The following is a 27,026-nucleotide window of genomic DNA, read 5'->3' as shown; positions in this document are numbered from 1 at the left end:
CCAAGGGTCTACTTGCTTCAAGTAGAAACAATAAAAAACATAACTCAGTCTTTCTTTCTTTTAATTTTCTAATTTAAATCTAATTTTTAATTATATCTAAAATATAAATTTATATTTTAAACAATAAACATTAAAAACAAATCCTACATAACTCAACTTATATAAAATGAATAAAATAAATTAAAAAGTAACATTCAACTAAATTAATTTATTTTTAAAAATCATAAATTAAAAAAAATATTTGTTTTTATTATTTCTTAAATAAAAATTAAAAAATTTTTTTAAATCAAATTGCTAATAAAATAAAATTAAAAAATTTTTTAAATTGTTCATTTCATTGCAATTTAGTTTGAAAAGAAGGAATTAATTTAAAATTTAAAATGAATTTTATTATATTAAAATGTATCTAATGAGTTGTTTAATAAATAAATAATTAATTTAAACTTTTTGATATTTAAAATTAAAGAAAATTATATATTTAAACTTAAGATTAAGATGAAATAATTTAAATTTTAATTATAATTTTTAGATTATTTTAATAAAAATTTATATTTCAATGAAGAAGAAATAATTAAATTGATAAGTTTAGATTATAATTAAATTTTTCATATTTTTTTAGATGGTATGTAGACTAAACAAACTTTGTCCGTTTGTCAAAAAAAAATTGATGAATAAATAAAAATAATAACAAGATCTATCTATCTAATTAAAATTTTCAAAATCTTAAAGTGATATAGAGAATAGAAATAAATTGAGATACTATAGGATGTATGTATATAGTGATTATTGAATATATAAATAGATACATTCTTTAATTAGGCAATATTAATTTAGAAAAGAAGATTAAGAATAATTTTAATTTTTTATATTATTTAAATTTTATTGTATTGATTGATTTATTTATTTATTTATTAGTTAAGTTTTATTTATTTATTTATTAATGGTAATTTTCTAGTTACTTTTAATACTTTATTTATTCTATGTTTTTGTCTGTCTTTCATTCCTTGGTAACTATGTAGGTAATTTTTTTAGTTTCTTGGTTAACCATTAAAAGATCAATTTAATTGTAGTAATCTAAAGTTTTTTCAAATTAGGTGTTTGTATAACCTTTAGCTAAAACCTTTTTAAATTAATAAATAAAAATTTTATTTTTTAAGATAAGGATGATAAAGAAATCTTACTTATTTAAGAGCTTCAGATTCTGAAATAATAAAATCTTTTTATTTAAGACACAGTTTAGAGATAATTTAATAGATTTCAGATTTGAAGTCTTTTTAAATTTCTATTTTTATAAGAATAATTTAATTAATTTTAGTTAATCATCAAATAAATAAATGATATTACTTTGTTAAGTACTGCCATCATCTTAGCCTTCTTATACAGATTTTTGAGATTCTTCTATTAATCTCAAGGCTTCATCTACATCTTTTTATGAGACAGTTTCTGAGAATCTCAATTTAGCCAAACTTTAAGCAAGACGCAATATACCAAGTAAAGTTCTTGGAGTAGTATAATTGTAACCATCTTTGCTTTTATCATTTTGTGCTTTTCTTTTTTCTAAATATCTTGAAGTTAAGAAATCATGGAGTTCTTTATTGATAGTAGGTTAAAACTACTTAGCTTAGCTGATGTAAGCTTTAATCACAGCTGCGTCAACTGTTTCTTCAGTTGATTTAGGAGGTTATAATGTTTTATGTACTTATAGAATGTGCTTAGCTAATCTGCTATCGTTTTCTTCAGAAGCAGTATCAAGTAAGATGAAAACCTATTTAGTTTAATCGAAAAATTTTATTAAATTTAAATTTTTTCATTCAATAAATTAAATTAATTATCTTAAAACAAACGCAATTCCTTTAATTTAATTTTGAAAAACAGTTTATTATATGAAAAAATTACCAAATCAAATCTTGAAAGAAGAGCATAAGGTAGGTTGATGTTTTTATGGGGAGAAACCTTTTTGTTATATCTTCCATATAAAGGATTGGCAGCAGCAAGGATGGAAGTTCTGGCGTTGAGAGAAGTAGCCATACCTGCCTTAGCAATAGAGACGGTTTGTTATTCCATAACTTCATGGATGGAAGTTCTATCATTTTCATTCATCTTATCGAATTCATCAATACAACAGACACCCATATCAGCAAGGACGAGGGCACCAGCTTCTAATGACATTTCGTGAGTAATGGGATCTTTAATCAAAGAAGCAGTTAGACCGACACCACTGGAACCTTTACCTGTAGTGTAAATACCTCTAGGAGAGACTCTAGCAATGTGTTTTAACAATTAACTCTTAGCAACACCAGGATCACCAATCATAGCCATGTTAATGTCACCTCTGATTCTCATGCCGTCCTTTGTTTCCAAAGAGGTACCACCAACTTAATTTATTTTTAAAGAAATATTTAATTTTCAATAGCAAAATAAACAAACAAGCAAATTAATTAATTAATAATTTATTGATGTATTAATTACCCATGAGTAAAAGGAGAGCTTTCTTGACATCTTCAAGACCATAGATTTCAGGTGCGATAGATCTAGCAAGTAGTTCATAAATTTACTCATCAGTCATTTCTTCTCTCATTTCTTAAATCTTAATCTAAATATCTTCTTCAATTTGCATGTCTGAATAGCTCTTCTTTTCTTTTTAAATTTTATAGGATTCAATAAAAGTTTCCATGATCAAGTTGCTTCTTGAAAGGTAATCATCATGCTCAGAAGGGAGGAAAACACCCTAAACAGTGACCTAATTTTAAAAAGATAAATTTAATTAAAAGTCTTTGATATATATAATTAATTAATTACTAAATCACCAGGAGAACATTAATTGACATTTGCGCCTTTAGCAAGAATTAAAAATCTTCTAGGGATATTGCCTTAAGGAATTTGATCAGAAGTTTCTTGAACTCTGATTTCTTAATAAGCTTAGAAAACACTGGAAGAAGGACTGATAACTACTTTGCCTTTTGTACGATTGGTCTTACAGGTATTTGAAATACATTCTTGTAAAGGAGTGAAGGTCTTGGATGAGACTGTTTGATATAATTCACAACCACAAGTATCACAAATATAACATGCTACTTGCATCATAGGCTTGACGTCACTGGTTCTAATAACTATTGCTTTTATTGTTACCAATCCACCAATATCCTCTGACTTTAAGTTTCTAATAGGAGTGATCTTTTGTTTGCTATCAGGGCCTCTTATTATAAATAATTAAAACTTTCTGTTTAAAAGAGGATTCAATCTATTTTTGACATTATCATCCTTATTTTAATCACCTTCCATATTACTCATTCTTTAATCGTTTAAAATTTGTTGCATGTTTTCCATTTCCTATTAAAATAATTTAACAAATAATTAGCAAATAAGTAAGTAGATGATATTCATTTATTTATTTATGTTGAAATTTACTTTTTTCATACAAAGCAAACAAATATCTTTTATTTCCCTTCAAAAAAATTCAAAGGGCTCAAAAAAATATGTCTAAAAATTAATTTTTGCTTTTAAAATATTTCTTAGACTATTTCTTCAGTGAAGCTGCTCAATTTTCACTGAAATTTATTTCTATTTTCTTGACAATTTTGATAGTGTTGAGAATTTGGAGCAACTTTATATTGTCAATTATGCTTATGTGCTAAATTTGTATATTATCTTTTAGTAAAAAATTATAATTAATGAATTACTTCATCAGAAGTCATAGGAACATTACGAGCTGGCATAACAGTGTCACAAACCTTAGAAAGGATATCAACGAAACGAGATGTGTTTCTTTAAATTGCATCAATTAAAGGTCTATCCTTTTCAGATTTAAAGTATTCTTCTAAATCTTCCATTAAAATATCTACACGACTATCTTAATTGTTAGCTACTCTTTACTAATATTTATATGAAAAAATGTAAATTGCATTGTATCATATGTTTAAAGCATATTTTAAGTTCATTATTAGTGCTTGCTTGCTTGCATATGCATTTGTTTTTAAATTTAATAAATTAGATGATTTATTACGAGTAAATTCATATATTTAAGATCTCCATGAGTTTGTTAAGAATTGTCCTTAGAAATTTACTTGAAAGAAGTTATAAATTCAGTTAGTAAAGCTGTCTTTTCAAGATATTTAGGATTATAGAATCTATATTCACCTTACATTTGATAATTCGTTGTCTATTAAATACTTAGCTATTGAAATTGATTGAATCTAGCTTTGCTTGTTTAATTGTTTTATTTAATATTAAATCTGCTTTTTTCTAAAATCCAGATTAACAATAATATCTTATTAGTTAAAGAAATTTATTTTTTTTTATTTTTTTAATTACTAAAATTTGCAATTTGGATACAAATAATATCTAATCAACTTTCTAGGCGCCTATTTTTTAATTTACCGCTTTTAAAATCAAGCGCCGTGTCTTGTAGTTAAAAAATTTGAAATTTATCACATTTACCAAATTTCATTGTGTCGTTATTCTATTATGAACTTTTATTTTAAATTGCTCTAATTTTTTGTAAAATTAAAAATTTTGTATTTAATATTTTTGCTTTATTAAATAAATTCTTTGATATTTTAGATATTTTTGATTTTAATTAAATTGTCTTTCAAACAGTCTAAAGGATAAAAGCATTTTTTAATCTCTCTAAGTTGACCTATTATTAAGAAATTAAAATAAAATTAATTTATTATTATTGCAATCTAAATTTTAATTAAATTTAACTAAAAAACTATTTATTATTAAAATCAAATAAAAAATATTAATAAAAAATATAATATAAAATTGTTTCTAAATAAAATAATTAATTAAAATAAATAAATAAATTTAAAAAAATTTGTTATTAAATAAAAAATTTAATTTTAAAACTAAATAATTTAACTTAAAAAATAAAAATAATAAATAAAACAAAGAATTAAATATAATGATTGAATAGAAAAAATCTAATAAAATTATTTAAAATATTTTGATACAATTTAATGAATTTTATGTGAAAAATAATTTATTTTATTTAATCAATTGAATTAACTTAAAACAATTAATTAATAAAAAAAATAAAAATGAGATTTTAAACTTAATAATTAATATTTTAAAAATAAATTAAAATGCTAACTAAATAAATGCAAAAATTTAATAAAAACCTAATAAAATTTAATGAGTTTTATGGAAAGAAACAATTTTGTTTAATTAATTGAATTAACTTAAAATAATTATTATTATATTAAAAAAGTAATTAAAAATTAGATTTTAAAATAAGTAATATTAATATTAATAATTAAAATAATAGTTTAAATAACTAATTAAATGTAAAAATAAAAATTGAATAGAAATCTAATTAATTATTCAATAATTTTGATACAATTTAATGATTGATTTTTATGCGAAGAAACAATTTTTACGTTACATAAAATTATGTATGTATTAATTAAATTAATAAATAAATTACTTCATAGTTTGTTTTTGTGTATGTGTGAGGATTTATTTTTAAAATATTTTTTTAATATTTATTTACAATTTTATTATTGTTTTTTAGTTAGTTAGTTATTGAATTATTTTGATAAAACTTTTTCAATTCGAATTTCTTTCAATATTTGTTAAATTATATTTTGTTTATTAAGTATCAAACCAAATAGCTCTGTAGGATTGATTTACGATGGGTCTTACTTTCAAATTTTTGCTAAAGATAGCTGGGTCTTCTGTTTTAAATATTTGGACTTTTTATGGTCAAATTGTTAGATGATACATTTGATGTGTCGTGCTTGAAAGTACTTTGAAGTAAATCAGGCTATGAAGCTGTTTTTTGATTAATTTAACCAAAATTTATGGTTTTACTTAAGTGATTTATAGAATTTGAATTTTTTAAATTGCTTTTTATTAAATAAGAGTTTTGTATCGACTAATTGTTTATGAGCAGCTAGAATTTTTGCTAAGTTTTTGATTAATTGTTAACTTTTTAATTTTTTTAATCTGGCTTTTTTGCAAAATATGTTTCATATCTTCCGAGCTATTCAAGACTTACTATATTTTGCTGGCTATTTTAGTGGCTGTCTTTATCGTTATTAGATTTTAATCCTAGACTAGATTTACTTGCTTCATTCTAGAGATTATTTTCAGTAGCATTCAATTCTTCTATGCTATTTGATGAATTACTTAATTAAATTTAACCAGATTTCGCACTTTTTGGCATGAGCAAATAATTCTTACTAAAATGATTTTTATTTTAATTTCCTTTACCAAGTTCTGTCATTGTTGATGAGTTAATTTTTTTATGAGAACTACTTCTATTGATTATCTCATTCGATTTTTTATTTTTTTTATCAGTATTTGTAACAAAAGATGATTAGAAAAGCTAGTTTGTTTTGCTCTGAGATTTTTTACTATGATCTTATTTGCTTGGAGATGGCGAAAGAATTACTGGGAAGGGCTACAGATAAGCACCTATTTTACTATCCTTTTTATGGATAATATATTCCGATTTGCTGTCGTAATTGAATGGGCTTACTAAATGTCTTCTACTCAATTTCTAAGGGAAGGCAAAGATGGAAGAATTCGTTGAAGGAAGAAGACAATTTTGACTTTTAGTGCGCATATCAAGAAAAGAGCCTATTGTGGAATTGAATTTTAAGTTGTGTTGCTTTACTATTTAATTTAGCATAAAATTATTTTTATTGATATTGCTTTATTTGACTTTTCTAATTAAAATGTTTTTTTTCTCCTAATTATTGTGATTAAATTCATCATTTTATTCTAAATTTTCAAGCTCAACCTCGTTATTTGCAACTTCTTCAAGTGCCTTGTAATAATCTTACTAGTACAACATAGATTTTTTTCTTTGTTTTTCTTAAAAACCAACTAATTTGGTAGCAATACGAAGCTTTGTGATCCATTTTTTTCTTTTCTCCACTTGTTCTGGATAAATGCTTTCATATTATTATTTTTAGTGTGAGTCGTCCTTTAAGGTTTTTCCTCCTACGCCAAAGTAGTTGAACATGCTACTCTTCTTGCTGCTGCTTACAGGAGTTTAGCGATTAGGAGAAGCAGAAACATGATTATTTTTAGGGGAATTTTTATTGCTAGAAATATTTTTACGATGAACTACTTTATTTAAAGATAACTCCAACTCTTTGCTAGAGATTTATGAGTTTGTTTTTTGAGGTGATTTTTTTTCTTATTTAGATTAAGGAGTAACATTTTACTGTTGACTCTGTTCTTCTTTGATATATTCAATAGTTTCTGCGAATGTAGGCTTGCTGTTAGGATTACGATTTACAGGACTTTGAGCATTTTTTAATGTGTTATCATCTTTCTTACTATGAGTGGCAGTTCCTTAATTAGAATGTTGTTAGCCATTCTTTGGTGATGTCATGTAAGAAAATTAGCTTCTTTAAGCTTAGCTTGAATGGACGTGGTGTTAATTGTTATACCTATTGCTTGCGCTAGGTGTATTCATAACTCTTCCTGACATAGGAGTGTCTAAAAAGTTAAATGTTTGCTGCATATTCATGATATTAGGACTATTTAGCAGACTTCCGCGAGCAGAATTCTTTTCTTGAATGTCGAATGTACGATTTAAATTCTAAATAATCAAATCTTTTTCATTCAAATTCATTTTCATTTCCTACTTTCTTTTCATACGCTAGTAAATTCTATTTTTAATGAAGGTTGTAGGCAATTAGAAGTCTATTTTTTAAGCTTTTTGGCTTTACTTACCAGTTTAGTTGCAATAGCAGCTACGACGACGAAAAGCTGCTTTCTTTTTGTTATTGTTACTACCATTTGAGCAGGAAATAAGATTATATTAATTAGTTTAACTCAGAGGAGTATCTTAAAAATTGGTACTATTAGTCTTAATATATTAGCTAATTTAAGGAACTCTCTCTTCATCGTAAAGATTAGCCTTTAACCTTTCTACTGGACTAGATTATCCTAAAATTGAATAAAATTAAAATTATAAATGTATAATTTAAATTTATAAAAATAATTCAATTTTATTCTCTAATCATATTAAAAATTAATCTATTAATGCAATCTTTTCTTTTGCAAATCCTCATTTTATTTACATTCAATCAATCAACCACTCATTCAAATTTCTATTTAATAATAATATTCTCTTTGTATATTTAATTGCAGAGGAAAATTCATATTGATTTTATCTTTGCTTAACTAAATACAAAATAAATTCAATCTTTATTTAGAAAAGTTCTTTTTTCAACAAAATAATCGCAAATGACTTAGTTGAAATATAAAATAAATAAATATATACTTCCGTTTGTAAATCTATATCATTATTATATCATTATTTCAACTACTGAAATTAGCAACGTATTAACTGAAAAGAATAAATAAAATATGTGAATTAATTAGAGCTGCTTCTGCGTTGTAACTTCTTAAGAATATTAAAAAATATTTATTAATCCAATCCCGAAATGATATTTGCTCATAATAAAAATTGAAATATCTTCATAATTTTTTCGGACCTCTCATTATTTGATATGGAAAAATTATTTTAGTTATTAAGATTTGCTTAATATGTCGATTCAGAAGTAAAGCTTGATCCAGTTTATATTGACGATTAAAAAGAAATATGCTAAACTAGCAAAATATTAATGAATTTATTTTGATGACTCATTCAGTCAGTCAAATTGATTGATTACAATAAATTAAAAAGAGTAAAGGCTGTAAATAGATATTTATATATGAAAATCAAATATTTTTTTAATGACTGAATCAGTAAATAGTGTGAATAGTGAATAGATAAATGAGTGATTGATTGATTGATAAATTAAAAAAATAAGGTAGTTTCTAACTAATTTAAAAGAAATTAAATATTTTTTTATTTAATTTGCATACTAAGAATAAATCATGCTTAATTATTATTCCTATTGAGTGAAAAATATTTAATAAAATGAATAAATAGAATAATTACTTATCAAGTGATTGTTGCTTATCACCGCATTAAGGTTAAGAAAGTATTAATGATTATCAAAAATTAATCCTTTTTAATTCACTTTGAATGTTTTTTTAAATTGTAGCTATTATTCTTATTCATTTTTAAGATCTGCACCTCCGCATTCCTTAACCTTTATAAATCCTAGTAGCTTCAAGTTGTTCAGTCTTCTTAGCTGACTCTTATTTTGTGTTTGTTTGTCTTTTATTAATTATTTTTATTGAGTGTTTTTTTAAAATACTATTTCAATTTTACTTTCAGTTATCAACTTGTATTTATTGGGTGATTTTTCTATCAGATGCACTTTATGATCTATCTAGTTTTTTTATAAAAAGGTTGCTTTACCATCATATTTACAATATCAAACTATATTTATTAATTAATAATGTATTTATTACATCATTTGTGCTCCTAAAGTTGTGAGATTCTGCTGAAGAAGTTGTTGATTAACAAGAATTTTTCCTCCCGCTTAACATCTTAGAGGTGAAGCTTGTCCTTTTATTAATCATTGTATGATTAGTGGGTAGGTTTGTTTTTTTTAAGAGTAAGTTGTGTTCTGCTTATTGATTAGTCTTAATTTTTATACTTAATTTACAAATGCTTATTTTTTTGTATTTAGTTTTTTTTTCAAACAAATTAGCTGATTTGGATTTTTATTTAATTATCAAATTTTACCAAGTTAAAAACACATTAAAAATATTGCTAATCAAAATGAATATATCTATCAGTCTATCTATCAGCCTTTCTTAGTGTAAAATAATAGCATCATGAAAAAAAAAGTATAAAAAATAAACAAGCTAAGTATTATCTTATAGCAAAAGCTTTCTCTTACTTTTTTTAAATATTTTAAATAAATTATTGTAGATTAAATAAAAATTATTTAATGAATAAAAACATTTTATAGCAACAAGCTAATTGAAATATTTATAAGTTTTAGTTAGGTTAAGAAATAAGTTTTATTTATTTTCTAAATTTGGATTTGCTTATAACCATAAAAATAAAATAAATAAATTGTGTTTAGAGATAAATAGAGAAAATAGCTTATACAATTTATCGCTTTTAAATGATACTGAATACATTTAGTTGTATTTATAATTTTACCATAAATTTAATTGCTTTTTCTGGTCTTTTGTGGTTTGTATTCTTTATTTTAATTTAATACTGACTGCGTCGACTTAATTATCAAAATTAATTAAAATTGTAGCATATTATTATATTTCCAAATAGCTCTTTACACTTGTCTGCTTTACTTAAAACTATGTTGCCTCTTCGAAAAGAAAAAGGAGTTTGGTATTTAAAAAAATCACTCATAATCAATATTCATAGTTTATAAACGCATCTCAACGTATAATTTAAAATTAGGCTTTTGATAGAATAAATAAAACTGTCTATAATATGCATACATAATTAATTAATTAAATATATAAGTATATACAAAATGCATAGTGAGTCATCAAAAAAATAGAATATGCGTTATGCATATAAATTTATTAAGAAATAAATTAACATTAGGAAAAATCAAATTTAAAATTAGTCTAGCTAATCATTTTTTTAAGAAATAAGAGAAAATTATTTGCTTATTTATTTATTTTAAATGTATTAAAAGAATTTTGGGATTTTAATTTAATTGATTAACAAATAAGTAAATAAGAGAGCATATTTAATTAAAATACACTTGTAAAACACTCTGTTTTTATTTAAATAATTTATTTATAATCAATTTTTAGGTTGAGATTAGTTTTCATCTTCTTCTAGTTATTTTAATACACTCTCAATTAGTTCGTTATTGACTTTCTCTTCATATTCATCTATGAATTCTTCAAGAAATTCTCCTTTCATCATTTTTTCTATTCCAAAAAGGGTTAAATTAGTTCTGTGATCTGTAATTCTTCCCTAAGGAAAATTATATGTACGAATTTTATCACTTCTATCACCGCCTCCTATTTATTTGAAAATTATACATTCTTTTAAAAAAGAGAAATGAAAAAATAAAAATAATTAAGTACCAATCTAGCTTTTTCTCTAATCGCTCTATTATTAATTAGATTTTTCTACTTCTACTTGGAAAAGTTTCTCAGTTAAAAGCTTTTTTTAAAATAGATTCATATTATTTATTTATTTGATAATCAAAAAATAGTGAAACTTCTTTCTTCAAATAATAATTTTTTATTATATTCAATTATTTCGAGGTTTATACCAACTTATATATCGAACTTTTATATTAGATTTTTAACATCAATTTATATTTATTTATTTATTTATTTATTTGTTTTTCTTTATTTCTCATACAATTTTGGTAAAATGATGTATAAATTTTTTAAAAATCAAGCCTCGATTTTCTATTTTTTTTAATATCAGTTTCGATCTTTTTAAAATATTAAATATCAAGTAACTCTAAAAATTACCTTTAATGCTCTTTATTTGTTTCTTTCTTATTGTCTATCATCCTAACAAAGCACACTTATTCCAGTTGGCAAGTGTGTAACTCTAAAATTTAATTTAAGAGAAAATTAGTTAACAAATATATTACAAGTATATTTATTATTTACCTGCATGCGGATTCTACCTTGTTAACATGCTGTCCACCAGCACCTTGAGATCTCATAAATTCGAATTTCAAATCCTTTTCATCAACTTTGAAATCCTTTTTAATAAATAATAATAAAAATTAATTCAAAACAAATAAAATGTGTAAAATTTAAATTAATTACCATGGGAACAACTGGCATAACGACAACAGATATGGTACTTGAATGCAATCTGCCTTTACTTTCTGTTTCAGGCACTCTAATAACTCTGCATTTAAAATAAAATGACTAATTAATTTTTAAATTTGAATCTTTATTATCAATTTACTTATGGACACCTGATTCATTCATCATTTTTTTATAAATATTAGTACCAGATACTTTTAAAACACCCAATTTACATCCTTTGTTAATGGCCATATCGACTTAAAATGAGTCGATACTAAATTAATATCCTTGCTAAGCAAAAAAAGCTTGGTACATTTTAAAAACTTCTTCAGCAAATAGAGAACTTTCACTACCACCAGCTCCTCCTCTAACTTCTAATGTTATTTCACTGCAATCGTCATGCTTTCCTTTTGGAAGAAGTTGTTCTAAGCATTCATCTTACAGCTCATCTAGTATTTCAAATAAAAATGAAATTAACTTAGAATTTAAAACAAGTTAATTTAATAGATTTAATAAATTAATTGATAGTATAATAAATAATTAAATAAATGCTCAAAGATAAATAAATCCAAAAAGCATGCAAGGTAAGCAAGCATAGATGCATGTTTGCATGTAAAAAATGGATTAGGAACATTAAAATTAATAATTTCTAGAAATATTCTTGATTATCAATATTGTTAAAATTTAATAAATATTGATTTAATATAAAATCTTTACGAATAAACTATATAGTTTTGATATATCTTTAAGTAGACTCAAATTAAACTTTTACCTATTAATTACTTAGAATTTTCCATTTCTTCTTCTATGAGAGCGAGCATTTCAGGATCACTCGCACTTTCTTCCTTTTACTTTTATAACTCTTATAAAGTTTTTATATTCTACTCCAATTTTTCAAAGACGTCATTAAGTGGCTAAAGAACATTTATTTTCTTTCTGAGCTATTCTAAATTAATATCTGCTTATTATTGTTCCTATGATAGTATTTTTTGAATGTCTGTATATTCATTATGGAACTACTTCATTCTTCTATAAATGCAACGAGTTAAATCAGATACTTAAAAGTGAGTTTCTATCTCTAAAGAAGATGTTTTTTTCTTGAATGTTTCTTTTGCACGAAAGCTAAAGAAGCATTTATTATTTGTTTGTATTAAATTAATAACTTTGAATAATTTAGTATTATAAAGAGAACAGATCTATGAAAAGCTGTTTTATTGCTATTTAAGAGGTATAGCTCTAAGCGAAATAGGGAGTAACTTAAATATATTTTTTATCATCTTTTTCAGTAATAATTAACTATCCAACTAATGAATTAATGAATGAACTTACGAACTAACTAACTAATTAACTAATGTTATTTTAATAAACTAGGTTAGAATAATAATCTAATTTTATGCAAACAAATATCTACGAATCAAATCAACGATTGTAATTTTTAATTTATTTATTTATTTCTGTTTGAAATCTTATTAATGAATGAATGAATTAATTAATGAGTAATAATTTTCACCTTAATTTAAAATTTAACTCAAATTATAAATTGAGAAATCAATATTTCAAAATTCTAACATAAATCTAATTCATTGCTATTATTTTGCTTTTGATTAAATTAATATTTATGTATATAAAAACCTAAATTTTAACTTTTAAAATATTTATTTAATTTATTGATTTGTATCACTAAAAATAAATAAATTTCTATTTGTAAAAATATCTTCTTTAATTTCTCAAATAAATTTAAATTAAAGGAAAAAAAGTACGTAAAAATAATTTTGTTAAATATTTAGTGAACTATCTAAGTAAATTACTTATTTGCTAAAACTTTTTTGATTTCATTTTTATATTTTTTATTATTTATTATTCGTATTAAATATTTTATTTATTATTAAATAATTTAAATAGAATTTAAAATCTAAAAAAAGATAAATTATACTTTTACTTGTTTATATGCAAATAAACCTATTTTTTTATTTTAAAATAATAAATATTATTTATTAAATTTAATCAAATAGTAAATTATTCATTTTATATTTAACTACTGTAAAAATTTTTAAAAATAAAAATTAAATTTATTAATTAATTTAATATTACAAATATTTATTGTTTCTTCAGTAATTATTTTTATTTTACTCTCAAGCTTGCTTTAATTTTTCAAAAGAAATAAAGTATTTAAAATTCGAATATAAATTAATTAAAAATTTAGTGAACTCTCTAAATAACTAACAACTAATTTACTTATTTGCTAAAACTTTTTGATTTTATTTTAATATTTTTTATTTTTAATATTTGTATTAAATAGTTTAATTAGTATTAAATTATTTAAATGGGATTTAAAATCTAAAAAGATAAATTATACTTTTACTTATTTATATGCAAATAAATAAACCACTTTTTTGATTTTATAATAATAAATTTTATTTATTAAATTTAATTAAATAATAAATTAATCTTTTTATTTTTAACTACTGTAAAATTTTTTTAAAAATAAAAATTAACTTTGTTAATTTATTTAATATTAAAAATATTTATTTATTTATTATTTTTTCAGTAACTATTTTTATTTTGTTGCTTTAATTTTTAACATATTTTGATATGATGGATGTAGGCTTTTTTTAGAAAATAAATAAAAATGTTGTATTTAAATATGTTTGTGAATATGATTTCACGAATTACTTACTATGTATGTTCTATGTATTAAATTGTTTAAAAAGAAAAATAGTAATTTTAATCAAATAGCTTATTAGTTAATTTAGTAACTAGCATTAGTAATTAAAATATAATTATTCTATTTTATATGTGAAAACTTTTTTAAATAATTGTTTATTTATTAAATTAATTAATTTAATAACTACTTTATTACTTTTTTATAAATAGTCAAACATTTTTATTAAAAAATAAATATCAGGTATATATTTATAGAGCTCAAAGTTGCAAGTTTAAAAAATATTAATTGTACTTTGACATAGAAGGATTGGTTTTAACATGGATCGGTCTTTATCTTAAGAAGAAATAAATAAAACAAAGAGCATTGACATTTAAACTTCAAATTATCATGATGATTCAAATAGTCAATGCTTTGATGACGAAAATAACTAGGATTAGTTTGAAAATGATGCATCTCTTTCAAGAAAAAATTAAAATGAATTAAACTTATAATTAAATTTATAGCTTAATGAATAAAATTTAAATGGAGTTAATGATGAAGGTATCCTAATCACTGCTTAACAAGAAAAAAAAGTTGAATAAATTGAGAATACAAACAAAATTAATAACAATCAAATTACATCATTGAAACTTAATTAACTTTAAAATTAACATAATCAACAGAATCCATCTCCGTATACTATATCTGATCGTAAGATATGGGCAGTTCAAGGAGTTATGCCTGGATCTGTTAGTAAAAAATTCATTAGGTCTTACAAATTGGGTCGATACAATAAGATGAAAAGTCTAAAAATAGATATGGAATATTTTAATTCTCCACACCACGAGCAATTACATCTTGGAAACAATATTCTACCTTTCTAAAATAATAAAAATCGCTTATTTACTACGGGAAGCTTTGATTATACTAAGTATATGCTCCCTGATGGGTAAATGTAACAGACTAAAATGCCCTTTCAGTCTGTGCAATCTTTCAGTTCGAGAGTGAATACTGGAAATATAAATAAATTCTAAAATAATTTGAAGTCACTGAAAACTTTTAGAAATGCTTTTAAATAATAAAGTGAAGATTTTAACCAAGTATTTTCTCCAAGGACAACTTCATAAACAGTAATTCAATAAGTAATTTAGCAGCAGCAAAATTCAAAATAAACACCTCAATAAGTTAATATGGAAATTAGATACATCGATATTATCACTCAGCCAATAGTAAAACAATCTAATTTCATAAACAACAAGAAATGTCCTCATGGTATGACTAACATGAGAGTGAATGAGAAAAAGAATATTTTCTTCTTTAATTAATAAAGTAATAAAAATAACAATCCTCATCATATTTAGCCAATTTAGTACCTTAGGCATCAAGCTTACTCTTCCAACTAACCAATAAATTAGTATAATTAAAATTAATACAAGCTGGACTCAGCATATGTAGAAAATTCAGATAACATGTATGATCTAGTAAATAAAAGATAATATAAAGCAAATAATTTCTTCGGAGAAGAACAATCCTAAGGACAAAGCAGCAGCCACTAATTAGATGGAGGTTTACATAAATAAAATTTAACATTCAAACCAAAAAATAATCTCCTTCACTCAGAATACAAAGATTAGTAAACTGACCATCAAGCATCTTAATTCACATCAACCAGCAATAGAAATTTTTTTGGAAGAAAATCAGAAAAGAGTATGAGTAAAATGTAACCTAACAATTCATTGAGACTTCCTTAGTTTGCCACTAACCCAGAAAACATTTAGTTTTTCTCAAAAGCTAAATAAAATCTTGTTAAATATGTTAATCAAATAGGAACTTAAGACCATCCTTTAAGAAACACTTTTGTTTCATAAAAAAACATGCTCTGATTAATAAATAATAAGTTATATTATAAATTTTATCTTCATCAATCAACTAATTGTACATAAATATTTTTTTATAAAAATTAAATATAAATCAATCTATAAATAAATTTAATAAATTCTATTGCTATTTTTCAGATTAAAAAATACAAATTAATTTAACATTTTGAATTTATTTGTTTTTTTTAAGTAAGTATGAAGTATAAACAATTTCTTAATTGCTTTTAAATTAATATTTTAATTTATTCAGATTATATAATAATTATGAAGAAATCATCTAAATAAACTCTTTTTTTTCTAAAAAAACATATTTGGAATTAATTTTGAACCAATATTTTTATATTCGGAAGAAAAATAATTTGTTAAAAAAAACGTTTTTTATTTTTAATCAAAAATATATCACTAAATTTGTAATTAATTAGCTTGCTAGTTTGATCTCTTAATTAAAAACAATTGATGAATAAATATAAATTCTCTTTTATAAAAGTAAATTTATATTTTTCAGATTTATTTATTTTATTTTTTTGAAGTTTTTTGAGGGATTTCTACTTTTAACAAATAAATAAATATGTCGATTTCCAAAAAATAAATAAATGAAATTTTCAAGCACTTCTTAATTGAAAATGGTAAATTCAAGCATACTACTATTTTTATATTAAGCATGGCGGAAATAGATATGCGTTACTGAAATTTTTAATTAATAAATATGCATAATTAATTAATTATATCCTTTTATGAATTAATCAATCAATCTCATTTAATCAAAGCTATTTATTTATACTAAATTCGTTTTTGATTTTTCAAAAATGAAAAATGCATTAATCATCGTTTGATGACAATTAAAAAAAAAATTTACTGCATATCATTAAAAAAAAATAATGCAAATTCATTCATTTAACACAATAATATTTGTTTGTATTTTTCTTATTAATTTGTTAACAAAATTGATTAATAAAAAACAATCAATATTTTGATTACTACTTAAAGATTAAGATTAAAATAAGAAGAATAATACATACATTTATTAAAAATACATACAAAATTGCTTATTTGGCATGAGAAAGATAAACAAATTATTGCTTATCATATCGCTACTTTTAATTGCAGGTTTTGCTGCTAGACTTAAAAGGTCAAGCAAGTCAAAGCAGCAACAACTTATAGCTGATAGCATATAATCTTAAAACATGAAGATAACTCTCGAAAGAGATAACACTGTAGAAAAGAAGATTCAAATTATTAATTTTATTGAAGAATCTAACTCAATCAGAAAGAATTAGCCTTCATTCAAAAAGAGAGTGTATGACAAGGATTCCTAAAAAATAATGATTGAAGAAAAGGAAATTACTGCTGACAGAAAGCAATAATTTGTCTCTATGATACAAACTAATGGAAAAAGTGTAGGACTTTAGAATCACGGAAATACCTTTTATACTGGTAAAATATAAGTAGGTAATAGAGATCAATATTATAAGATGATATTTGACAGTGGTTCAACCCTTATTTTCTTGAATTCAGTTTAATGCGACAGTATTGGATGTATAAGAGGAAACTAATACGATTCTGAAGCATCTCCTACCTTCAAGGATGTTGACTTAGAAGTAAAAGTTGAATTCGGAAGTGGTAAATAACTATAAAAACTACTAAAAATTCTTTGATTGATTTACAAAACGCATATATATATATATATATATATATATATATTTATGCATAGAAAAAAAACAAGAAAACAAGCAGACAAACAATCAATCAAAAGAAACTTACTTACAAATGAATATTCTACAATATCCTTTTAAACTTAAAATTATTTTTCATTATTTCAGGTATCCTAACTGGTGAAATGGGAATAGATACTTTCTATTTTGGTGATATGGCTGTTGAAAGAGTTGAATTCATGGAAATCTTAGAACAAGATGGTGCTGTTTTTGAAAGTGTAATTAATTATTTACTTTCATTATCTTTTTTTTAATTTTTCTATTACTGAATAACTTTGGAAAGAATATCTACTTATCTATCAATCAATACTTATAATTAATTCATTTGCTCATTAATTTTCATAAATATTGCTTAAAAAATATTTATGGAGACTGTTGATGAGTTAGTTAGTTATAAATTATTATTAGACGAAATCAATTTAAGTTCAAATATAAAATTAAACAAAAAAATTTAAAAAAAATAGGGTGACTTTGATGGTTTGATTGGTTTAGCTTTTCCTTAATTAGGTGATGGCGCTGACACTGTTGTTGATTACATGAAAGACTAGAATTTGATTCCTAAAAAGATGTTCAGTTTCTACATGTCAAGAAAAGATGAGAGTGACAACTCTTTTATATCATTTGGATAAATTGATCAATAAGTTATAGCTGGAGATATTAAATACCATAAAGTAGAAAGTCCTTTATATTGGACTCTTCTAGCTTAAGAAATAAAACTTGGTGGACATAAAACTAGTCTTTGCTCTAGAGAATATCCTTGTCCACTTGCCATAGATTCTGGAACAAGTATCATTGCTGGTCCATCTGATTAAATAGATTTCCTTACTGATCTTATTTTAGACAGAGGTTTTGAATGCAACTAAATCAAAAAAATGCCAGCCATATCGTAAGCATAATAAATTTTAAATAGATTTATCCATTTATTCATTCATTGATTCCATCCAACACTTATTTTTCAGATCTAATTAAATTGATCATAAATAAAAACCTCAAATAAAATGAAATATTTTTAATTAAATAATTTAATTAGAATAAATATTTTTTCATTATTTTTAATTAATCATTTGAAAATTCGAATCTTTTTGTATAGCAAGTTAAACTTTTTTTCATCCATCATATTTCCTATTAGAACTTTTGTAAGCAAGCAAGCAATTAATTTCAAAATTCATTGTAAAAATCAAAAAATAAATAAATAAATTCTAAATTTAAGTTAACTCAGTTTTGAATACAAAAATAATTAATTAATAAATTTGTTTTTTTTTATGTTTATAATTTTTTTTTATAAAATATAAATTTTTTTGTTCATTATTCATAAACTTTTTAAACAAATTAGCTTTGTTATTGACGGAGAAGAATATCCTATATTAGCCGAGGAATACATTATTAGTTCTAATGGAGCTTTTGCTAATATGTATGAACACAGTGTAGATCCTGCTGAGTGCTACCCTGCTTTAGTAGCATTAGATGTCGAAGAACCTTAACGTAATTAATAGATTGATTGCTTAATTAGTGAAATTAATTTATCTTAAATTAAAATATTTAGTTGGTCCTATGTGGATCCTTGGTGATATTTTTATGTCTAAGTATTACACTTTATTCAACCGTGAAGATAAAACTGTAGGTTTTGCAAAGCTTAAAAGTATCGATACAAGGTTATATCAAAAGCCATCTAAAATTGAAGATGAAGAATTTAATTATAACTTTATGAAAAAGATGAACAAAAGAAAAAAATCTAAAAAACACCTTTGAAAGAACTTAATAAACATAATTTTTAGTTAATAATTAATTAATTGTTTACTAATTTTACTATAATTTCTTACTCATTTTTGTAAATTTTAAGAATAAATTTCTCTTTTATAATATTTCAACTTTTTTTCTTCAAATATTAAATAAAATTTTAATTCCTTATTTTATGTTTAACAAATATTAAAATTCTTGAATTTTGTAAAAAATATTTTTATTGAAATCAAAAAAAAAAAATAAATAAATAAATAATATTTAGTTTTTCCAACATAAGTAAGTAACTGAATTGATTATCTTTATCATGATTTTAATTCTATTTTCTATGATAATTTTTAAATTTCTATTCTTTAAATTTTAAAATTTTAAATACTTAATTTTGTTTATATAAATAAAGTTTCTTAAATTTAGTAAAAATATGTTCATAGAAATTGAAATACTGTATATTGTCATTAATTATATTAATTATGGGTAATATATATATTATTATCAATTTTTTAGGAATTATGGAGGAGTTTTTATAAATTGTGGGACAAAATTTTTAATTTTTAAGTTAGTTACAATTAAAATCAAATAAACATCAGTTTAAGAAATATTAATTTTTAAATGAAAACATTCGTTTCAAAAAGAATTGTGAAAAAAATGTTTAATTTTCTACTCCAAAATGATTGTAAACATATTTTTTTTATTTAGATTCATTTTTTTAAAATTATGTTCCAAACATTTTTAAATTGCCAAGAATATTAATTTTGAGTTTCTAAATGAAATGAAAAATTTGTATCATAATTAATAAAGGAAAATCTACAAACAATAGGAGGTAAATAGTTTATTTTATTTCAAATATTTTTCACAAGCAAATAATTCAATTGATTTTCTTATAATAATTTAGTATAATTTTTTGACCTAAAATTTAGAATACAAACTTTTTTATTATTATTTTTTAAACACACTAAAATTTTTTAATTTTGATGAAAATAGTTTTATTGAAATCAAAATAAAAATAAATAAAGTATTTTTCTGAATTAAAATAAATATTTTTTATAAAATTAATTGAATTAATATTTTTAATGATTTTAACTAATATGGTTTTTCTTATGAGATATATAAATAAATTTCCTTTGTCCGAATACAAAAGTTTATTATAATTATTTTATTTATGATTAAAAAGAACCATAATTCTTAAATTTAGTTAAAAATATTTTCATAAAAATCATTATTAATAAATATTTTTTCTTTTTTCAAATATTCTTTATAATCAATTAACTAAATTGAAGATGCTTCGCTTATTATTTATTAGTGTTAATTAATTATTGTCTTTAAAATAAATCAATATTTACTGCTATTAAATAATAAAATTGTTTTAATTTTAAAAGAAGTTTAATTTAATTATTTTTAATGATGGAAGTGATGTGGTAAAAATATGAATGATTTAAAGTAAAAAATAGTTTAAAGTGAAAATTGATGATTCTTTTAAAATTAATGTTTAAAAAGGAGATTAATATGAGCAGTAATATTGATTGATAGTGTTCAAAGTGATGTCAAAAAAAGATGATGTATTAAAATCTCAAAGAAAACGTTGTAATACTTGCTTTATCACTTTATATGTATAAGTGTGAGTATGTATGAATGTATGTATGTATGTATATATGCGTGTTCATAGATATTTAAGTTAATTTTGTAAGATAAGTAGAGTAAAAGTTTTGTAATACAGAAAGACTTAAAAGTAATAAAAAAGAAACAAAAAAAAATAGTAAAAATTTTTATATTTTTGAAATTCAGTGATTAATTATTTATTATTGCATTGTAAAAAAGTTAATTACATAGAAGCAAAAATTAAAAAAGATTGGACATAAAGGACTTACTTCTATCTTTATAGTTAATATTATTAAATTTATAAAGATAATTTCGTTTAAGCTTAAAGACAAATAATTAATTGCATTAAGCGGATAATATTCACATTTTAAATACTAACTGGAAGTATAATAACTTTATAAGCTATCATAAATGAGTGATATTTACATGAAATTCAACGAATAACAAATGACATCTAATAAGTATTTTGACTGCTTCATATGCAAAGATATTCTTCTTAAGCCAGTCACTCTAATTTGTGGCCATTCGTAAATTAAAATATTTATTTTATATATTAATTATTCATTTTTAAGATTGCTAAAAATATCAATAAAATGTTAATTCTGAACTAAATAAAATTAATTGTTTTTTATTATTAGCTTTTGCAGTCACTGCATTAAAAACGAAGTCAGCGAAGTAATAAACTGCAGCTGCCCTATTTGCAAACGCTTCATTTTAGTTTCTCCTCATGTAAAATAATTGATTGTTTTAAAAAAGAGTTAACTTGGATTTGCTTGAAAATTTAGTTAATTTTAACAAAAATTAGGAATTCAGCATAAACTTAATCATGGATAAGATAATCAGAACGCTCCATTAAAATAATTAAGTAAGTTGAATTAAAAACACAAATTCTCTTGCCACGTTATCTTAGATTTAAGAAATTTTATAGAATGCTTTAAGTGTGTTTATTTGGAAGGAAGAATAAATATATTTGAATTAATTTTATAATATTAATTAGTGGTAATGAAGTAAACTTTAAAGATAACCTAACTTTTTTATGCAAATAGAATTACATTGAGAAAGAAAGATACATAAAGCTAGCAGAATATTAGGCACAGAATCAAGACACATTAATGAAAAAAATTAACAAAGGATGGGAAAAACTTTGCTTCTTGATCTCGATAATAAAGAAATACATTCCTCTCATTACATCTAGTACAAAATTTATTTGTCTTTCTTTTACATACAAGTCAATAATTCTTATATTAATTTTGATAAATTTATAGTTTTACTGGCACTTGGATTCTACTTATTTAATAGATACCGTAAACACATGTTTAAAGTAGAGCAAAACTATCAAAAATAAATTACAAAAATCATTTAAATCATGAAGCAGTACGGCTAACAAGGAGAGGAGGACATGTTTTAAAATCCACAAAGTTTCTCTTCTACTTAAGACGGAAAAATAAACATGTATGCTCTCTTCTTTACTAAAATAATTAAATATCTATTCACAAGCTACATCAGACTTACTCTACCTGTTTGAAATAAATTCAATTCTAATTGCATTCAAAAGATAAGTAAGTAGTAAGTAAACAAAGAAAGAAAGAAAGAAACAAACAAACACCAAAACACATACAAAGATATATATTTTATCACCTAATTTAAATCTAGAAATATATAATGAAATAGATTAATTCAAGATTTAATTAAGTTAATTTTTAGATTAAAAACAATCAATTTTCATATAAATAATTAATATAAATATTTTTCCTTTTAAATCAATCAATTCAGTTAATTTATTTTATGTATAGATAAATAATACACTTATTCATGTTTTGTAAGTAATTCTTATGAATCAATATCAAATCACTTAATTAAATAATTTATTTTTTATTTAAAATTAAATGCTTAAAAAAATGTTTTCATATTTCAAAGTTTTACTCTCGATTCTTGTTAATTAGCACTACCCTCTCTCACTCACCTATCAAAAATTTTTAATTTAGCTAAATTTTATGAAGTAAAAATATGCTTTAATACTTTAAAAATTTATTTTATAATATTGAGTTCACATTGTCATTATCCTTTATATCCAACCTCTAGTTTCTACAATATTTTTAAGTACACCTTTTTTAAATAGAAATATTAAAATTTAAAAATGAATGCTAAATTTACTTTTTTATGATATCTCTTTCTAAAAGCTAATTTATAAATTCATATAATTAATTTTTCTTTTTATCTCCTTTTAATTAATTAATGAATTACATTTAGATAAATTGAAATTGTATATTTTTTAAAAATAAATAAATGATATAATAGATTAATAAGTACAACTCATTAGGATAAGTAGTTATTTAATTTTTTTTATGAAATAGCTTTAAATTTATTTTTATTAATATAAAAGTTTTTAAACTCTTCACATTAATCTCATTAGGTTCTCCTTATTTACCTGAAGTATATTTAATTAAAAAATAATAATATTACAAACATTTTCCACATATTTAACTTTAGTTTATTTAAAATATTTTTTAATATTTTTTAATATTTAATTTTCAATTTATTTATAAAATAAATAATTAATTAATTTACTAATAGAAATTCTCATCTAACAATAATCAATCATTGATTTATATTAATACAAATATTTTTTTAGCTAATTTAACTTACTTAATTTTCATTTCATTTCAATTCTTAATTATCCATTATTAGTTTTTTATTATTTGATATCTTTTCTTTATTTTTTGCTATAAACAAACCCTTATATTTGATAAAAAGAGTTTATTTGTTATGGATTGTGATATATTTAATTATTAAATTTATTTAAAACAATTAATCTCTTTTAATTTATTTATTTATTTTATTTTATTTCTTTCTTTCTTTTTTTATGATACTTACTTTTATTCTTCTTTTTATGTTATTTTAAATCATTAATTATTTTATCTTCAACTGTTACTTTTATTATTAATTAATTAATCTTATTATTTCATATTATTCCTTCATATTTTCCTTTTAATTAACTAATTAATTAATTAACTATATATTTTCTCTTCAAAATTAAAAAAGTTACTCATTAATTGGTTATAAAGATGCATTAGACTTAGGTTCTGGATTAGCAAATTGCACTGATCTCTCAAATTTGACACTTAGCCTCTAGTAAAAAGAGTTTTAGATTTTTATATTTTTAATTATAAAAACTAATTTAAAACTATAAAGATTTTTTAATTTATTTGATTTCTTTTTCCTTTTCTTTTTATTGTGCTTGTTTGTTATTTTTTCTTATATATTTACTAGTTTAAATCATTCATTCATTATTTTATTTTAAACTTTTAATTTTATTATTAATTCATTAATCATATTATTTATTCATTTTTTCCTTCTAATCAATTAATTAATGATATATTTTTTCTTCAATACTTAAAAAGTAGCAATGAAATTGGTGATTAAGGTATATCAGGCTTAGGTTCTGCTTTAGCAAATTGCACTAAACTCTCAAACTTGACACTTGACTTTCGGTAAAAAGATTTTATTTGTTTTGGACAGATAATTTTTAATTATTAAAATTAATTTAAAACAATAAAGATCTTTTAATTTATTTGATTTGATTTTTCTTTTTTTTATTGTGCTTGCTTACTTGTTTTTTCTTATATTTTTGCAAATTTAACTCATTTATTATTTTATTTTCTACTTTTACTTTTATTATTTATTAATATTATTATTTCATATTTTCCTTCTAATTAATTTTAAAAATTTTCTTTAAAATTTAAAAAGTTACAATAAAATTGGTCCAATTGGTGCATCAGACTTTGGTTTTGCTTTAGCAAATTGCAATAATCTCTCAAATTTTACACTTAACCTAGCGTAAAGAGAATTGTTTGTTTTGAATAATGATATTTTTAATAATTAAAACTAATTTAAAACAATAAAGATCTTTTTATTTATTAATTTTTCTTTTTCTTTTTATTGTGCTTGCTTGCTATTTTTTCTTATATCTTAGCTAGTTTAACTCATTCATTATTTTATTTTCAACTTTTACTTTTATTATTAATTAATTAATCTTATTATTTCATTCATATTTTTTCTTCATTTTTTCCTTCTAATTAATTAATTAATTATTTTTTTTTTCTTTAATGTTTAAAAAGTTACAATAAAATTGGTGCAATCGGTGCAAAAGGCTTAAGTTCTGCTATAGCAAATTTCACAAATCTCTCAAAGCTAACACTTAATCTATAGTAAAAAAAGTTTATTTGTTTTGGATTGTGATAATTTGTTTGATTTATCTTTCTTTTTATTGTGCTTGCTTCTTTTCTTTTTTCTAATTTAAGTCATTCTTATTTTATTTTCAACTTTTTTTTACTTTTTTATTAATTAATCTTATTATTTCATATTTTTCCTTCTAATCAATTAATTAATTATTTATTTTTTTTTCAATATTTTAAAAAGTGAAAATTAAATTTGTGATTAAGGTATATCAGACTTAAGTTCAGCTTTAACAAATTGCACTAATCTCTCAAATTTGGAACTTAACCTTTCGTAAAAAGATTTATTTGTTTTGGATTAAAATATTTAAACAAAAAAGAACTTTTAATTTATTTGATTTATTTTTCTTTTTCATTTTATTGTTATGGTTTTTTAGTTTTTTCTATGCTAATTTAAGATATTATTTTATTTTCAACTTTTACTTAATTATTTATTATTACATATTTTTTCTTCAATGTTTAAAAGGAAAAATTAAATTGGGTATTAAGGTGTATATGGCTTAGGTTAGGCTTTAAAAAATTGCACTCATCTCTCAAATTTGAAACTTGAAATTTGGTAAAAAGAGTTTATTTGTTATGAATTTTGATATTCGAAATTAAAAACTAATTTAAAACTAAAAAGATCTTTTAATTTATTTGATTCATTTTTCTTTTAATTGTTCTTGTTCTTGTTTTTTTATCTTTTCTTTACTTATTTAACTCTTTAATTATTTTATTTTCTAATTTTACTTTTAATATTAATTAATTCATCTTATTATTTCATATTTTTCTTCATTTATTTTTTCTCTCTAATTAACTAATTAATTATATATTTTTTATTCAAAATTAAAAAAGTTCGAATTAAATTGATGCAATTTGTGCATTAAGCTTATGTTCTTCTTTAGTAAATTGCACTAAACTTTCAAATTTGAGGCTTGACTTTTCGTAAAAAGAGTTTATTTATTTTGGGTTGTTATATTTTTAATTAAAATAACTAATTTAAAACAATAAAGATCTTTTCATTTTATTTTTTTTGATTTATTTTTCTTAATCTTATTTATCCGTTAATACTTATTTATTCATTTTAGAATTAATTTTTAATTTAAAAATTTATTTTATTTAATATTTAAAGTTATAACAATATGAAAAAATCATAAATATTCAAAGTAAAAAGCAAATGTCTTAAATAAAAAAGATTAGTTATCTTTTTCATAGATTTCTGAAGATAATAAAAAAGTGGCCAAAAAGTGATGAATAAATATTTTTATAAAATTAAATATTGAAAAAGTTTTTTTAACCTAAAATATTGATAGATAGATAGATAGATTTTATTATTGCTAATTACATTTTTATTTATCATTCTAATATAAATTAATTAATATAATATTAAATAAATTTAGATAATAGTATTTTATATATTTTTATGTAATTAGTATTAAGTTTATAATAATTTAAATAAATTTTTTAAGAGGGGATTCAGCCATTATTTTATTAGTTTATGTAACTTAAGATTAATTAAATCATACAGTAGTGGCTGTTTAATTTTTTTTATTTTATATTTAAATCATAAATAAATAAACAAATAAATAAATAAATAAATAAAAAATAAATAGTAATTTAGAAA

General features: G+C 21.6%; 7 protein-coding genes across 7 annotated transcripts; 4 read left to right on the top strand and 3 right to left on the bottom strand. All coding sequences in view use genetic code 6, as the record gives it.

The window, feature by feature from the left end:
• Window positions 1–997: 997 nt before the first annotated feature.
• TTHERM_000011759 (DNA replication licensing factor MCM4) lies at window positions 998–4,144 on the bottom strand (the record flags this gene model as incomplete). Its single annotated transcript, XM_012795670.1, has 8 exons — window positions 998–1,120; window positions 1,182–1,282; window positions 1,345–1,765; window positions 1,897–2,375; window positions 2,470–2,740; window positions 2,800–3,330; window positions 3,681–3,872; window positions 4,004–4,144. 8 exons carry the CDS (start codon window positions 4,142–4,144, stop codon window positions 998–1,000), a joined length of 2,259 nt encoding a protein of 752 aa, XP_012651124.1.
• Window positions 4,145–5,305: 1,161 nt separating this feature from the next.
• TTHERM_00011740 (MCM2/3/5 family protein) lies at window positions 5,306–9,578 on the bottom strand. Its single transcript, XM_001008253.3, has 4 exons — window positions 9,325–9,578; window positions 9,182–9,242; window positions 8,906–9,127; window positions 5,306–7,905 (listed from the first exon to the last, which is right to left on the bottom strand). Exons 1-4 carry the CDS (start codon window positions 9,433–9,435, stop codon window positions 5,600–5,602), a joined length of 2,700 nt encoding a protein of 899 aa, XP_001008253.3. The 5' UTR covers window positions 9,436–9,578; the 3' UTR covers window positions 5,306–5,599.
• A 1,064-nt stretch (window positions 9,579–10,642) lies between these two features.
• TTHERM_00011730 (peptide chain release factor 1) lies at window positions 10,643–12,899 on the bottom strand (the record flags this gene model as incomplete). The annotated part of the gene is made up of 7 exons (XM_001008252.3): window positions 10,643–10,866; window positions 10,933–11,011; window positions 11,332–11,413; window positions 11,476–11,570; window positions 11,638–11,722; window positions 11,783–12,071; window positions 12,395–12,899. 7 exons carry the CDS (start codon window positions 12,897–12,899, stop codon window positions 10,643–10,645), a joined length of 1,359 nt encoding a protein of 452 aa, XP_001008252.2.
• A 1,705-nt stretch (window positions 12,900–14,604) lies between these two features.
• On the top strand, window positions 14,605–16,149 carry TTHERM_00011720 (hypothetical protein; the record flags this gene model as incomplete). The annotated part of the gene is made up of 1 exon (XM_001008251.1): window positions 14,605–16,149. One exon carries the CDS (start codon window positions 14,605–14,607, stop codon window positions 16,147–16,149), a length of 1,545 nt encoding a protein of 514 aa, XP_001008251.1.
• Window positions 16,150–17,198: 1,049 nt separating this feature from the next.
• TTHERM_00011710 (eukaryotic aspartyl protease) lies at window positions 17,199–19,604 on the top strand (the record flags this gene model as incomplete). Its single annotated transcript, XM_001008250.3, has 5 exons — window positions 17,199–17,763; window positions 17,964–18,073; window positions 18,320–18,741; window positions 19,189–19,337; window positions 19,399–19,604. 5 exons carry the CDS (start codon window positions 17,199–17,201, stop codon window positions 19,602–19,604), a joined length of 1,452 nt encoding a protein of 483 aa, XP_001008250.2.
• Window positions 19,605–21,599: 1,995 nt separating this feature from the next.
• TTHERM_00011700 (zinc finger, C3HC4 type (RING finger) protein) lies at window positions 21,600–22,713 on the top strand (the record flags this gene model as incomplete). Its single annotated transcript, XM_001008249.2, has 5 exons — window positions 21,600–21,715; window positions 21,827–21,917; window positions 21,994–22,053; window positions 22,235–22,382; window positions 22,454–22,713. 5 exons carry the CDS (start codon window positions 21,600–21,602, stop codon window positions 22,711–22,713), a joined length of 675 nt encoding a protein of 224 aa, XP_001008249.2.
• A 761-nt stretch (window positions 22,714–23,474) lies between these two features.
• Window positions 23,475–26,625, top strand: TTHERM_000011699 (cyclic nucleotide-binding domain protein, putative; the record flags this gene model as incomplete). Its single annotated transcript, XM_012795669.1, has 10 exons — window positions 23,475–23,513; window positions 23,572–23,621; window positions 24,231–24,320; window positions 24,590–24,679; window positions 24,936–25,025; window positions 25,307–25,396; window positions 25,608–25,697; window positions 25,890–25,979; window positions 26,258–26,347; window positions 26,535–26,625. 10 exons carry the CDS (start codon window positions 23,475–23,477, stop codon window positions 26,623–26,625), a joined length of 810 nt encoding a protein of 269 aa, XP_012651123.1.
• Window positions 26,626–27,026: the final 401 nt, after the last annotated feature.

The sequence above is a fragment of the Tetrahymena thermophila genome (assembly GCF_000189635.1).
Source record: "Tetrahymena thermophila SB210 genomic scaffold scf_8254803, whole genome shotgun sequence".
Lineage (NCBI taxonomy): Eukaryota > Ciliophora > Oligohymenophorea > Hymenostomatida > Tetrahymenidae > Tetrahymena > Tetrahymena thermophila.
Note: the sequence above shows the minus strand (reverse complement) of the source record. Positions and strands in the feature narration are given on the sequence as shown.